General features: G+C 36.6%; 1 protein-coding gene across 1 annotated transcript in view; it reads right to left on the bottom strand.

Annotated features, from left to right (window-relative positions):
• Positions 1 to 16055, bottom strand: part of LOC136035806 (apoptosis-linked gene 2-interacting protein X 1-like) — a gene marked incomplete at its 3' end in the record, with an annotated part of 95252 nt that overhangs the window by 20577 nt on the left and 58620 nt on the right. Inside the window, 1 exon segment of the mRNA XM_065717777.1 lies at positions 12530 to 12752. Within this exon segment, the coding sequence (XP_065573849.1) occupies positions 12530 to 12752 (223 nt within the window).

A 16055-nucleotide genomic window follows, 5' to 3' on the forward strand; every position in this document is an offset into this window, starting at 1 on the left:
AAAGCTACAGCCACTGGACAGAACAGTCTACAAATCATTCAAAAACTACTACAACATCGCCTGCAATGACTGGATGGTCAGCAACCCCGGACAGACGATTGGCATCTCTATCATCGCTCAACTTGTTGGAAAGGCCTTCCAACTCTCCTTCACACAGGAAAACATAGTCAGTGGCTTTGCTGCTACTGGGATTTTCCCCTTCAACCGCCTACTTTTCACAGACGACGATTTTCTCGCATCAGCTGTGACCGACAGACCAGACCCTAATCCCAGCGCAGCTCCAGAGGCCGAAGAAGTCGAGCAAGAATTGAATAGTCATAACGAAGCGGGTCCAAGCTCTGCCTCCCCTACCGCCATTACACCCGAAGCTGTAAGGCCCTGCCCAAGAGCGCCCCCCAGGAAGCTGCCAGAAGGAGCTCGGAAGAGGAAGAAAACCATCGATGCCATGGATACCCCAGTGAAAGATGCTTTAGAGAAAGAATTCATGGAAAGGGAGGCAAAAAAAGGCCAAGACTTCTAAGATTAACCCCAAGACAAAGAAAGCCGTTGTCCAAAAGCCAGTGCCAAAAAAACAGGATGTCCAACCTAAGAAAAGGGGCAGTGCTGTTGGATACTTTGCTAAATTTCACCGCAATTTCAAGAGAAACAGTCATGTAAAGACCCTGTTTTCTGATTCTTCGTCTGATGATGACTTTGGTGACTCTGCCACAAAAGGCAATAGTAGCTGTGATAGTGATGAAAGCCTCCACTGTGGCCTTGAAGACCAAAACGATCTTTTGTGTGATGATGAAGTCCGTGCTGGAGATTATGTTCTTGTTTGCGAGGGGGAGATCAAAAAGAACAAAATTTACTCCGTGGGCGAAGTCCTCTCTGAGTCCAGCTTTGACATTGAGCTCATGTATATTAAGAGAATGGTTCCTTTCTACAAGGTCATCAGGACCAGTGAAAATTACACTTTCAGCAAGTCGAGTGTCGAAATGAAGCTACCTGCTCCGAATATTTCTGGTGGCACAGAAAGACAGGCGGAGCAACTGGTCTTCCCCATTGACCTGACTGCTTACAATATTAACTAGTGTGCCTTCTTCTTTTATTTTCAGTTCATTATTTTTTATTTCCTTACTCATTATACGAAGTATTCATCTTTTAGGTATTTTCAGTTCATTATTTTGTACTTCCTTACTCATTAAACGAAGTATTCATCTTAGCAGTTTGATTGCGCCACTGTTCCAGATGGGTGCGCCACTGTTCCAGATGGGGTGCGCCATAGTTCCCGCCTAGTCGGCAACAATGGCGCAAAAAGTGGCTGTCAGAAAACATGACTCCATCAAAAACTGGTTCAAAGAAGAAGTGTGAAATAAATCACCAGTGTAGAATAATAAACTGCCTGCACAACAGTTCAAAAACCGTCCAAAAATGTTAATATTTGCCAAAGTTACGATGCTTTGACCTGAAAGTGCGCCACTGTACCCACCTCTCCCCTACTTAATGAGCTCTAGCAAAATTCTAAGAATCAATAGATTGATTTAAAAGGAAAATCAAAGGTTTAATGCCGGTCGGGATTTAAAGTAAGAGCTCTGAGACATTCTAACCAAAATTCACTAAGATCCGATCACCCACTCGTAAGTTAAAAATACCTCAATTTTCACGTTTTCCAAGATTTCCGGTTTCCCCCCCCCCCCCCCCCAATGTCACCGGATCTGGTCGGGATTTCAAATAAGAGCTCTGAAGCACAAGATCCTTTTAGATATCAAATTTCATTAAGATCTGATCACCCGTTCGTAAGTTACATATACCTCATTTTTTCTAATTTTTCCGACTTACCCCCCCCCCCCCGCTCCAACTACCCAAAGAGAGCGGATCCGGTCCGGTTAAGTTAGTCACTTATCTTGGACTTGTGCTTATCCTTCCCACTAAGTTTCATCCTGATCTCTCCACTCTGTGTTTTCCGAGATTTCCGGTTCCCCCCCCCCAGACTCCTGCAAATGACACTGGACCGGTCAAGATTTTAAAAAAGACATCTGAGATACGATATCCTTCTAAATATAACATTTTATTAAGATCCTATCACCTGTTTGTAAGTTAAAAATACCTCATTTTTTCTAATTTTTCGAAATTAACCGTCCCCCCACTGCCCCCCAGATGGTCGAATCAGGGAAAAGATTATTTCTAATTTACTTCGGTCGGGTCCCTGGTTTGCCTGCCAAATTTCATCGTCATACCTTATCTGGAACTGCCTAAACTAGCAAAACCAGGACAGAGAGACAGACCGACAGAATTTGCGATCGTTATATGTCACTTGGTAAATACCAAGTAGTCTACCATAGAAAAAAAAAGTTTTTTTTAACTGCAAGTAAGGAACAACATTATAACTTAAAACGAACAGGAATCATTCCATGCATGAAAGGAGTTGTCCACTCCTCAACGCCTCGCTCTTTACGCTAAAGTTTGACTCTTTGTCACAACTCTACTTTTTAAAATAATAAAATACTTCAAAATATATCATGTTCACAGGGATTTTTGGAAGCTGTTTTCAGTTCTTTGTTAAATATTTAGTGTTTCAGATGGTAGTTGCTGCTTAATATGCAAAAAAAATCCATAATATACTAATTCTATTGGTATATATATATATTGATACAAAAGGCTTAAAATAAGCTTCTTAAAATAATATCTGCCTATATTAATAGGTGAAGCCAAGCCAATATTAAAAATTTTGCGGACTTCTTTTACTGATTGTGAACCCTTATTTTTGTCACACCAACGTAGCCCCCCGTCAAGCTTCCCGTGCACCCCTAAGGGTCCACCTGGACCACTTTGGGAATCACTGTTCTATAGGGTGCTATGAAACTTATGATTCTGCAACTTATTATTTAAACACTATACTTACAAGAGACTATGATAATCCTTTTCCTACATATTTTGTAACTCGTTTGATTGCTAGTTTTAATAATGAAATTATCTATATGAGTTAGAATATAAACTGAATTTTGTGTGCTCTTTTGAAGGATCATAAATCCGTTTGGCTTCTCCTTCCTTAAAGAAACTTCACTACTGATAGTTATAAGCAATCCTGCACAGAGTGTGGTAGCATGGTATATTAATGCCCGTCCTTTCCTTTTTCCTATGGTTTCTCGTTTTCTGTGACCTTATTTTTCAATTTTTTTAATTTGGGTAGAGGCGTTGATGGCTGCTATCCCAGTAGCTCTCAAGAAGGTTGGGCCTATAGGAGGGGAGCAGAGTTTTTTGCAAATTTTCAACACCCCGCTCTTTACGCTAAAGTTTGTTACTGTTTTAAAAAGTAGAGATGAGAGAAAGAGTCAGTCTTTAGCGCAAAGAGCAGGGCGTTGAGGAAAGAATAGCCCCTTCCATATACGGAATAATTTCTGTTCGTTTTAAGTTTTAATGTTGCTTCTTACTTTCAATTAAGAAAACTTGTTTTTTTTATATATAATCGGAGAGAAAGCCAAGACAGATAGCCTGAGTGTCAGGCACAACTGACATAAGCCTTTTTCATGAATATATAAAAATGATATCATTTTCACTTTTGATAGACAGTCTATCATCCAAACTTCACTATTGATAGTCATTTTTATTAATCATTATTAGTCATTATTATTAATACCCGTCTTTCTTTTAAAATTGCAAGATTTTCGATATTTTCCTATGGTTTTTCGTTGTATATGTTTTTTTTTTCAGTTTGTGCTCTATTTGAAATTCTGGACCACTCCAAAGTTGATTTCTGCGTACGTTTCTTATTACAAGGTTGAACTTCTGCCTGTATATCCTCATATTTGCACACATGAGAAGTTGCCTTAATTAGATTGTTGCATCCTCCTAGGGTTTTTTTAATCCTTTGAGGTAGTATATGCTTGTAGTTTTAAAAAGCGTAGTAGTTAGCAACTACAATCCTTGTCAAACAGTTCGTGGTAGCGAACTGTAGTATGGAGCTGTACCCGGCTCAATAGAAACCGAAATTCTAAAAAATTGAATTTTGACACCAATAGTTCCATCAAAAGAATCGCGTTTTAATTCTGATTTTAAATATATATATTTCATCAAGATTAGCCTTACCCATCAAAAGTTACGAGCCTGAGAAAATTTGCCTCGTTTTAAAAAATGGGGGGAAACACCCCCTGAAAGTCATACAATCTTAACGAAAATCACACCATCAGATTCAGCGTATCAGAAAACCTAATTATAGAAGTTTCAAGCTCCTATCTACAAAAATATAAATTTCACATTTTTTCCAAAAGAAAGATCATGGAGTCGTGTTTATTTGTTGTTTTTGTTTGTTTGTTTGTTTTTATTTTTTTTTTCCCAGGGGTGATCGTATCGACTGAATGGTCCTAGAATGTCACGAGAGGGCTCATTCTAACGAAAATTAAAAGTTCTAGTGCCCTTTTTAAGTGACCAAAAAAATTGGAGAGCACCCAGTTCTCCACTTCAACGCCCTGCTCTTTACGCTAAAGTTTTTACTGTTTTAAAAAGTACAGTTGAGAGAAAGGGTCAAACTTTAGCGCAAAGAGCAAGGCGTTGAAGAAGGAGCAGCCCCTTTCATATACAGGGTAATTTCTGTTCGTTTTAAGTTTTAATGTCGCTCCTTACTTTCAGTTAAAAAAACTTGTTTTTTTTTATTTAATCTCCCTTTAGCATTTTGAGTGCCCACGCTGTGGAGCCATACTTGTCACTATCATCACTGAAGCTTCCAAAATTCCAAGCTTAGTTTGCAGACTTATTTTCCTATTCTTCCGAATTTTTCTCAGCTTGAAAAAAAATGCCCTGGGCCTTGGCTATTTTAGTTTTAACGTCTTCACCGGATCCACCATTTTTTATTAATTAAAAAAAATTCTTTCACAAAACAAAGTTTTCAAGGAAAAGTAAAGGACTTCATTAAACCAAAAATTAGCAAAAATAGAATCAAATAATCTACCAAGCGCAAAACTACCACAAATCAGCATCAATAAATACATGAAACCCAAAACAAAGAGAAGTTACAATAAATGGCCGAGTCGAACTCAAAACGCGCAGAAATTAACATGAATAGGGCCCACATACCGTACACCTTCTCAAGGCCAGGTCATAATTTGCACTCTACTGAAGCTTATTTTAATTTTTTCACTTTTAAAGCTTTAATAATTCAAAAATTGTTAAGATTTTAAAGAATAAATATGAGCATATGTATATTAAACTGACAATACAGATTCATTAACTTTTTTTTCGTAAAAGGTAAATTATGTTTTGACCTTAAAAAGGCATAGGGGCTGTGAGCCCTAATTATGGTAATTTATCATTGTTTAGAGTTTGACTCGGGAATTTGTTGTATCTTCTGTTCGTTTTGGGTTTCACGTATTTATTGAAGCTGATTTGTGGTACTTACACGCATGGTAAATTATTTAATTTTGTTTCTGGTCAGTTTTGGTTTAATCAAAGTTTTTTTTTTTAATTTTTCTGTTCGTTTTATATTGACATAGTCTTTTTCAGGGAAACACGATTGGAAAACTGATTGCCCTCCTATCATTTTTTACTCTAAAGGGCACAAGAACTTATAATTTCCAATCAAATTAGCTCCATTAAAATATCAATGATATTGTTGATATGCCCTTTTAATAGGAAATTGTAAGTTCTAGTTCCCTTTTAAGAGTCAAAAGTGGTGGAGTGTAACTAGCCCCCCTCCCTCCCTGACACTCTCTTTTCCCCAAACGCATCTAACCAAACTGTGAGATAGCCATTTTATTGACAATAGCCCAAAGAGCATATAATAATGCCTCCAGGGTAGACACAACCCTCCAGAGCCCAGGGGAAAACGTTATAAGTTATACCCCAGGACATAGCCTATGATATTTTTATGGAATGGGTTGTTGCATAAACTTCAGATCAGATGGGGCTCATTTGATTGGAAGTCAAGAGATATAGTCCTTTTTTGAGAGTCAAAAGTGAATGGAGGGCAACCAGCTCGTCTCTCCAAAGCCTATCATTCCCCAAACATGTCTAATCAAAGTTTTAAGAGAGCTGTTATGTCCAGCACTGTATTAAGGTCCAGTAGTTATGTCTTTGAGGATGTCAACATACCACAGTCCTTAAGGCAAAATTTATTCATTGTTTAGATATAGTATATGTTATTGAGAGATGTATGCATGTCTGAACTTTACTTACCAAAAACATGAAGGGCATTCAAGTGAGCCTTTCAGAGAATGTTGAAGGGATTGTTGAGCTAAATCAAAACAATTTAGGTGTATACAGAGTGTCAAAAGGGCATAACTCATGGATGAATGGGTAAATTAGTTTGGAGCTCTTAGGAAATTACAAGGGAGATGATCAGAAAGGCAACATTTGCATGCTACCACTGCTGCTACAACTACCATCACTACTATTGCTACCACACTACTCCTGCTGCCACTACTACTACTACCACGCTGCTCTTGCTTCAATCACTACTACTACTACCACACTTTACCATTTACAAAATTGAGGGAAAACTTGAACTAAATCCTAAGCTGTTATGTGTATGTACACTGTCAAAAGAGTGCATTTCAAGAATTGATTTGAGCATTAAATTGAAACTTTCAGAGAATGCTAAAAGGGGAAAATCATCTGACCAGGCAATATGTACATGATATTACTAATACTTCTATCACTGCTACATTTACCACTACTACTTCTGCTTCAACTGCAACTACTTGTAAAGGCTACTACTAGCAATACAAATATTGCTACTGTTACTACTATTACAACTATACCTAAAGATATGAAGATGAAACTTTCAAGGAATTTTGGATAGAGGGTGGAGGATTTTTTTTACTGAAAAAAAAATGACCATGGATTGACAGTTTTATATAGGCATACTGATATTCATTCCCCAAAGCTTCAATATTTTTCATTTATTAAAGTCAAAAAAGTGAAAAAATGTTAAAGGCATTTTGTTTTCAGTGAAGTACAAATTATGTTCTGGTCTTGAGAAGGCACTGGGGCTGTCAGCCAAACTCAAGTCAATTTTTGCTTGATTTCAGTCTGACCTGGTTGTTTCTTGTAATTGTTTTTCCTTTTGGTTTTCATTTATTTTTACTACGGCAATTTGTGGGAGTTTTAGGCTTTGAAAAATATTTGATTTTACTTCTGCTCATTTTTGGTTTAATGGAGCTCTTAACTTTTCTTTGAAAAACTTGTTTTGTAAAAAAGTTTTTTAAGTTAATTACTTAAAAAGAGCACTACAATTTGTAATGTCCAATACAAGGAACTTTTATAGGTTATACAAAATCCCCTGTAAAAAAAAACAACACACAAACAAATAAATGCAAATACATGATCCTGTTCCTGAAAAAAAAATAATGAATCCACATTTATTTAGATGAAACCTCAATAAGAGGGTCTTCTAAAGCTTAAATGTATTGTATACCTTTGTTCAAATTACATTGAAACATTACATAAAGCTGGGAAAAAGAAATATTGCACTATTTCTACACTACATAGAAAAACAGTGTCCTAATCAGAGGGGCAATATTACCCTTGTCCCCTTCCCAAAGCCCAATTATAAATCAATGACTTTTTCATGAAAAATCCAATGAATCAACTTAGATAAATTAAGGGTTAAAATACCATGAAGCATTAATTCCTCTGCAACTGAGACATTCAATATAGATCCTTTTTTACTTTTAAATTGATTGGCTATCTCGAAATTTTAGTTGATAGTAACATGTTCCTCGGTGGAGCAAATCTTAGATTAGTGCCACAAAACAACAGAAAATCCCTCTTTCCCATGGCACAATCTTTTTGGTAACTTAAAAGGGATACTTTATTTCTATCCAAATGAACCCTCTCCCAATCTTCTAGGACCATCAGTTTAAAATAATTACTCTTGGAAAAGCAAACAAATAAATCCCTTATCTTGTTTTTGGGTAAAAATGTGAAGTTCTACATTTTTGTACATAAGAGCATTAAACCTCTACAATAAAGTTTTCAGATCTGCTGAAACTGTGAAGCTGGGCGTTTTTCTTATTTTCTTGAAAATCAGGCAAATTTTCTAAAGCTTGTAGGTCATGGGTAACATCAAACTTGACGAATTTTAATTTTGTGCCAATTACCAACCTAAAAGTATCTGTCTTTTTGCTCTAGCATGTCATTTTCAACTGCTTTTACTAACAACTCACAGCAGCAACAAGCAACCTGAGGTCAACACAACTGTGTACTCTTCCATCCCAATGTATTCAAAAACACCCTTTTTACACCCTCCAAGGAAGTTCCCATTTCTCTTGAATCTTTCCTTACAACATCCTCCCACACTACTCAGGGATAACCTGCTTTTTGTTTGGCCAACAAGGATAACCTTTGGTAATCTGTCTATGTTTATCTGAAGAATGTGCTCCAGTCATCTCAACCTCTTTCTCACAATAGTCCTAGAAAGCAGGACTGAGCCAAATTTTTAATACAGCTTATTGGTTGAGATATGATCTTAGGAGGTTGGGGTGGATGAATTGCCAAAAATACAAATAAAACCATAAAAATGGACATAAAATTGGTATTCTTTACAAGTTGATTTTTCAGTTCTAGCATGTCTCCTTCTGAAGAACCACTATTATAAATCTTTGGCCTACTCTTTGTTCTATCTAATTTATATCTTATACTGTAGGTAATCTTGGTAAATTTGCAGTTTACAACAGAATTTAGCAAGAATGAAAGTGAATATATCAGGCAAAAAGGGTCTTGCACCAAAATGTTTCAGGTAAAAAGTTTACCTTTTTTGAACTACCAAAAAAAAGTAAGCTAATCAACAGAAAACACCAACCATGAAATTGCTAAAGAAAAAATAAGACTGCAGAAAACTAGCAAGTCTTCAAATCTGTTTCTGATCAGACAACTAACCACATAAAGGAGTTGAAGAGAAGCTATGGAAAAAAAAATAGGTTTGAGGATGTTAAAAATAGCTCTAAATCTTTCTGGCAAAATGCAACTCAAAAATGTAGCAGCAGATGCACAGTCCCAGATATCCTGCACAATAGTCAATCAATTGCTGATCCTGAGTTGAAATCTTCAACCAATAATCCTCATCTATTTTTTTTTTCTTTCTCTAACTCCAGTGCTGTTTATCCCATGCCTCCCTAACATGATGTATTGCATAAGAAGGAACCAATTCTGATTACTACAATAGTTCTAGAGGAACTTATATCCCTCAAAACTGAATAAATCTGCCAGTCCAGACAGCATTCACCCATATATCCTACATGAAGCCAGGATGAGTACAAGAGGCTAAAACATTTAGTAGAAAAAAAAGGCAGGCCATGAATGCAAAGACGCCTTCAAATAAGGTAACTGCCATTACATGTATAAAAAGGTATGGGAGCTGTCTAAAAAGAAATCTTTTTTCTTTTTCTACAATTATCCATGACTCGATGCCCACAACTATTCAATTTTAATTCACACTTGAACAAAACAAAGAAGGTCACCAAACCCCTGGTCCACCACCCATAAAGAAGTCTTACAGATTAATGAATAAATTCATGAATTATTAATTGTATGGATTTTTTTATTTGCTAGTTTAGCTGTAGTCTGTTGACTTTTCACAGCAACCTCATTCTAACTTTTGTTTGCAAGATTATCAGTTGTTTCAGGACAATTATGTAAATCACTACTTGCTGGAGTTTTTACCTGGTCCTTAATTAAACTATTATAACTTGAGTTTATCTTAAAATCCCCTTCATCTCTATACTTAGGACCACTGGGGCAAACTAGTAGACATCTATCATCAAGTCACAATAGGCATCTGGAAAACAGGCGATTTCCCAAGATCCTGAGCAAAAGCCAAAATTGTCCCCCTATACAAAAAGGCAACTGTAACAACTACAGACCAATTGTCATGATCAGCCAACCAGCAAAGATCCTCACAAAAATGAGCTTGTAATTTTAGCTTTTCAGTATAGCACCTATACTGCTTGTTTGTGGGCACATTCATACCAACAAACAAGACCAAAAAAGCCAGGATAAAAACAAGAGGCTAAAAGATTTAGGAGAAAAAAAAAGGCAGGCTCTGCACCAATACATCAATGTCAAGTGCCATGAATATGAAGACACCTTCAAATAAGGTAACTGCCATTACATGTATAAAAAAGTACAGGAGCTGTCTAAAAAGAAACCTACAGCAGCAACAACCCTGTTAGATAGGCATTGCCAACTTATCACAGATTCTAAGGAGAGGCAGGGATGCTGGAAGGAACACTTCTGCCAAAAACTGAGCCCTGCAATAACTTTCAATCCATCTATCCTTGTGTCTTTTCAACTACTGGAGTACCCAGTAGATCCAAGTCCACTATCATTACAAGAAGAAGTAGTTGCAGCTATACAATCCCTAAAAACAAATATAGTTCCTGGTCCAGATGATATACAGTCAGAGCAACTTAAGTCTGGTCCTGAAGAACTAGTAGACTTCTATCATCAAGTCACAATAGGCATCTAGAAAACAGGCCAATTCCCTGGATCCTTAGCAAAAGCCATGATTGTCCCCCTATACAAAAAGGCAACTGTAACAGCTACAGACCAATTGGCATGATAAGCCAACTGGCAAAGATCCTCACAAAAATCCTACTTGACTGAGTAAAATCCCTGACAGACCTCACTTTGGAGGAATATCAGGCTGGCTTCCAAAGAGATTGATCTACTATAGATCATACATTTTCCACCCAGCAACTGATGGAAAAATATGTAGAAGTTGCAAAGGAGTTGTTTTTAATTTTTATTGACTTTAAACAGGCCTTCAATTTAATTTGATGCAATGGGCTTTGGTACAAACTTCTGCATTATGGAGTTCCCAAAAACTTGACAACCTTGATCAAAGATATGTATTTGAATTTCTTTATTAAGGTTAAGATGCATCAATAATGTTATACAATAAACATTATAAAATAATGTTTTGCATAGTTCACAACATGGCTTTTGTTAGGAGAGATCTGTTGACACCAATCTCCATGAATTGTATGGTCATAACACCAAGTTAATTGATATAGGCATTCCTGCAGATATGATTCTGCTTGACTTTTTAAAGCCTTTGACAAAGTTTATTACAAGCAACTTGCAATAAGATTATCTACAGTCAAGCTTGAAGAGAAATCTCTGCTCTGGATCCTTGATTATCTTGATTTGTGACCTCCATGTGTTCAATTATTTGATGACTCTAATAATTGTATTCTTTCTTCCTCTATATATGTTTTGAGAGGAGTTCCTCAGGGAAGTGTTCTGGGCCCTAAACTATTTAATATCTTTATCAATGATGCTCTTTCTATTATCAACAGTAAATCACTTCTCCATGCAGACAACATTAGCTTCTTGGACCAGCCTTGTCCTGTGAAGATCATGCCCTTCTACAAAATAATCTTCAACTACTAGGTCATTGGGCATGTTTCCAAGTGCCGTATAATTCACTTGGGCAAACTGAATCCTTGTTGCACTTGTTTGTTTTATATTTTTTTTTTTTTTGCCACCCACTCTGTTCTGTAAATGATGAGCAAGATCTTGATGTCACTATTGACAATGAACTAAATTTAGATCTTATGCTATGAGGTCTGCTGATGGTGCTAGATCAACTATGGGACTGATTAAGCATACTCTTTCCACTTGTCCCCCTAATGTCATCAGTCTTCTATATAAGGGACTTATGGATCCTAAGCTTGAAGTTGGAATGTCTCTTGCCTCCCAAAATTTTAAAAAGACTTAAAAGTTGTTGAAAATGTGTAGACATGCCACTAAAGTGATATTTGATATGTAAGAGCTTTCCTACCCAGATTGACTATTGAAGATGAATATCTCTACACTTGTTTATAGGACAAATAGAAGGGATGAGTTAATGAGGGCTAATATACTCCCTGCATTATTCTCTACTGTTTGGTCCAAATTCAATAGCACATCACCTGAAACTTGTTAGAGTCTGTACTCAATTCTTTTTCTTACAAATTATCCATAGTTAGAACAGACTATTTAATGAAACAGTTGTTGCTGAATCTGTTGATGTTTTCAAACAAAGGCTGAATGATGGGTGGTCCTACAGAGAGTGTAAACTCAATTGAGATGCTAAGATCATGCAACAGGACCTGGTAACTAGAGAACTTTGAACAAGTGTGCCTACCTGACAGGTGTAGCCTATATCTATTGAATGTTTGACAAAACAAATTTTACTTTAATTTTTAAATTTTATTTTCTTTTTCTTTGATTTTAATTAGTAAAATGGGATTCCCATTCCTTCAATAGAATTTTACACCATATCAATAGCTTTTTTACAAGTTTAGGAAATAAATTTGCAGATCTTTGAAACCTCATTATATGGGACTGAGCAAAGTTGTGAAGCTGAAAACAATTTTGGTCTTGGCTTACTTCATTAAAGCAGAAGATCTATTTTGAATGGTTTCACTTTGCAAAGGTCACTGTCCTCTAGTTGGAGGGGGATTGGAGTTAGGTACTTCAAAATATCTTCCCTGACATAGCCTACTTTAGTCTGTACATTTTCTTCACCACCAAGCTTAGCTTTAAAAACAGAAAACTTGGAAGAACTTACTTGACCATTAAATCTATATAACTTTGTTGTTTTTCTACATTTCTGTTTGTTGAGAATTGTCTAAGATTGTTAAATTCAGCAAATGCAGAATCTAGGTTTTCTTGCTTCCCAGAATCACCATTTCTTGACTGTACTAAAGCTTTAAATGGGCGCACCAGGTCCACTTCACTAGATCTTTTCAAAGGCACTTCTATAAACTCAGCCATTCCGTCAAATTCTATGCCTGAGAAGTTTTAAAGCTTACGAAGTTCAAAAAATTTATATATTCAAAAATTATGTAATGATGATAGTGCAGAAACCGTTGTGTTTTGCCAAAGCATTTGATAGGAGATTTTAGGCTTTTTTTCCGACGTCCAAACAAAACTGAGCTAAAAATTTTCCTAGCAAATATATTTCCTCTGTCCAAACAAAACCCGTAAGTTAACAATGTTAGAGAATCAACCTAAAAGATCGGATCATTATTGGAGAATTTTAAGTCAAATATTTAAAAACGAGATCATAAAATAAAGCAGGAAGCCCTATCCTCATAGCATTGATAGAGAGTTCAGACTGTTAATATTTCTTACATTTAGCATACTTTTTTTTACCTTGGGGACCTTAATCTGATTCCTAAAAGGGAAAAATTGAATCCCAGGTTTTTTGTTTTGGACCCATCGTGATAGAAAGTTCTCTCTGTAAACATTTCGAGCTTCTTTTTAAGGATGAGCTGCCAACAATTAGCTATATATAACGCTACCGATTTAACTTGAAAGAAGAACAGGCAGAATCAGCAGAAGAAGGTTTAGTTCTTGATGAGCCTTGAGTTTTTTTTTTCAGGCACAGATTTTGAGGTGTATGTTGAGCAGGTTCGAAAAAATCGTTTACAGGTTCTCCGTGTTGAACCCAGAAAAACTTTAAACCGTTTTCATCTTACAATGTTCCGAGCGTGTTGGACATGGGTTTTTTAAAACAGTAATGCATTAAAATGGCATGGATGAACACGGGTTCTGAGGAGACATTTGCCGTGTTGAACACGGCAGTCAAAATGATAATATACTAAACCTGTGTCAAGTTCTGTGTTAGATGTAGGTCGCCTAAAAACATGGCTTTGTTTTCAGGCCACCCATAACACCTAGTTCAACACGGGTTTAAACAGATTTTTGTTTTGAGGGCCATGTTCAGGACAGGCGAGTGTCCTCACTGAACCCGTGTTCAACCCTGCTATTCTGGTGCTATACAATTTTGAAAAACCCGTTTCCAACACGCTTAGAACCTATAAGATGCAAATAATTCAATGTTTTGCTAGATTGAACACAGAGAATCTTAAAACGATTTTTGTCGAACCTGCTTTAAACACGCTTCAAACCTGAAAACACAGCTCTGGTCATCATGTTAAAACTACATTTATTTCACGTATTAATTTTACTATACTTCTTATAATTGGCAAAAGTGACTTCAACCCGGATATTGTTCACAAACTCATGACTAAGTATTCAAGGTCACTAATCCACCTTTAGCTTCAGCCATTTGAAAATATATACCACTTTCTTCGGGGAAAGCTTAAGCCTGTCTTTAGGGCTGCACCATAGGGTGCAATTCCTTCATCCGAATTCTTCGCCAACTTTATACAGGAAGTTCATGAATAATGCCTTACTCTAAAAACTTAAATTTATCATTATATTCATAGTTTGTTAGGCGGATGAAATCTTGAATCTCAGTCAAAAACTGAAACGGATGAATAAAACTTTGATGTCCTTCAAAATAAACATGGGGTGATGGTATTCAACGTCAAGGTTTTGGCTTTCTAATCAAGAAAAGTGCTAAGAAATCTCTGCTTGGCATAAATCCACTCTCAGAGCGTATCATCAATCACCGCCCATTTTAAAGGATCCTTTACTAACATTTCAATCATCCAAGTTTATGCCTTCGACTCCTCCCGGAATGACCAAGATGCAGAAGGTTTCTTTGCCCAGCTCCAACAAACCATAGACCAGGTGCCCAAGAAGGATGCTCTCTTCGTGATTGGGGACTTTAACGATGTCATCAGACAATCAAATGAACGTTTCGAAGACATAATAGGCAAGTCTGGACATGGGCGATAAAACCATAGGGGGAAATGCTAATCGATTTCTGTCGTGATAACGAGCTTTTTGTTACCAGCACAACGTTTCGACACAGAGAACACAGAAAAGTCACATGGAGATCCCCAGACGGCCGAACTTCAAATATCATTGACCTCATACTGGTCTGTAAGCGTTGGTCTGTAAGTGTCAATCTGCCGAAAAACATCAAAACAAGACACAAGTATAAAACCACTCTCTCGAATAAGCTGTCAAGCATCCAACTCACGGGAGTCCCAACGACAGAGAAAGTTTACCGTCTGATTGATGAAAGCGCCTCAATCATCAGAGCAACGGCAAATGAAATCTTAGGAGAACAGTCTTGCTCTGATAAACTGTGGATCACACCCAGAATAATCAGTATCAGTGCTGAAAAACGTATTCACACCAACAAACAAGACCAAATAATCCAGGATGAGTACAAGAGGCTAAAAATTTTAGTAGAGAAAAAAATACGGCAGGCTCTGCGCCAACATGTTGACAACAATTGCCATGAATGCGAAGAGGCCTTCAAATAAAGTGAGCCACTACATGTATAAAAAAGTACAGGGGCTATCGAAAAAGAAACCTACGGCAGCAACAAACCTGTTAAGGCTATATGGTTAAGTAATACAGCTATTCGGAACATACTTCCCCATAATCATGCATATGAAATTAATACACGCAAGATCTTTCTTTTAACATGTTTGAACTCGTTCAGAATTTTTTTTTTCTTTTAGAACATACTAAACACATACAGGGGCTGCGTATGTTGGAGCCCCGAGCAATAAAAACAAACCTATTTTGTGCTTCACTAATGACTATTGAGATCTTACTAATGGTTTTCCCTCAAAATTGAGCCCTCCTCCCTATCCCTCATTTTTTTTATTTGAGATATATGGCATTTCGTTTCAACCCTAGTTTTATCTCATTGTCCGAAGTTTATTGAAATAGTGGTGAATGCCAAGGCTACGAACATGCGTGTATGATCAATGCACATCCCAGACTTTTAATTTTTTCTTTTTAATATTGAGAAAATTTATGATAATTAGCCCAACCCTGGAAAAAAGCTATTGATTCTTTAACTCTATTCAAAAATCAATAAGAATAATCAACTTCATGCGACGGAAAAGGCTCATACGTTTTTTTAAGCAAAAATACTGATAATTTCGTGTTCTTTCTTCGGCTGAAATTGCCTGCGGCATCAATCATTCTGTCACCCATCAATATCAGCAACACCAATATTCTATCGCCCCAGAAAACTTATTTTTCATGAAATGTGAAATTCTTTTGAGGCATTTTTATTTAGTTCATACTACTAAGAAGGCTGACATGCTTAAAAAGAAATTCCATGATAATTCAAAGTAATGATACCAATCTAATTAAACACAAGTAACAAATTCTGAAGCTTTTTTTCGACTTTGTTTTCTTGAATATAATGTTTTATA

The sequence above is a fragment of the Artemia franciscana genome, chromosome 14 (assembly GCF_032884065.1).
Source record: "Artemia franciscana chromosome 14, ASM3288406v1, whole genome shotgun sequence".
NCBI classification, from domain to species: Eukaryota; Metazoa; Arthropoda; class Branchiopoda; order Anostraca; family Artemiidae; genus Artemia; species Artemia franciscana.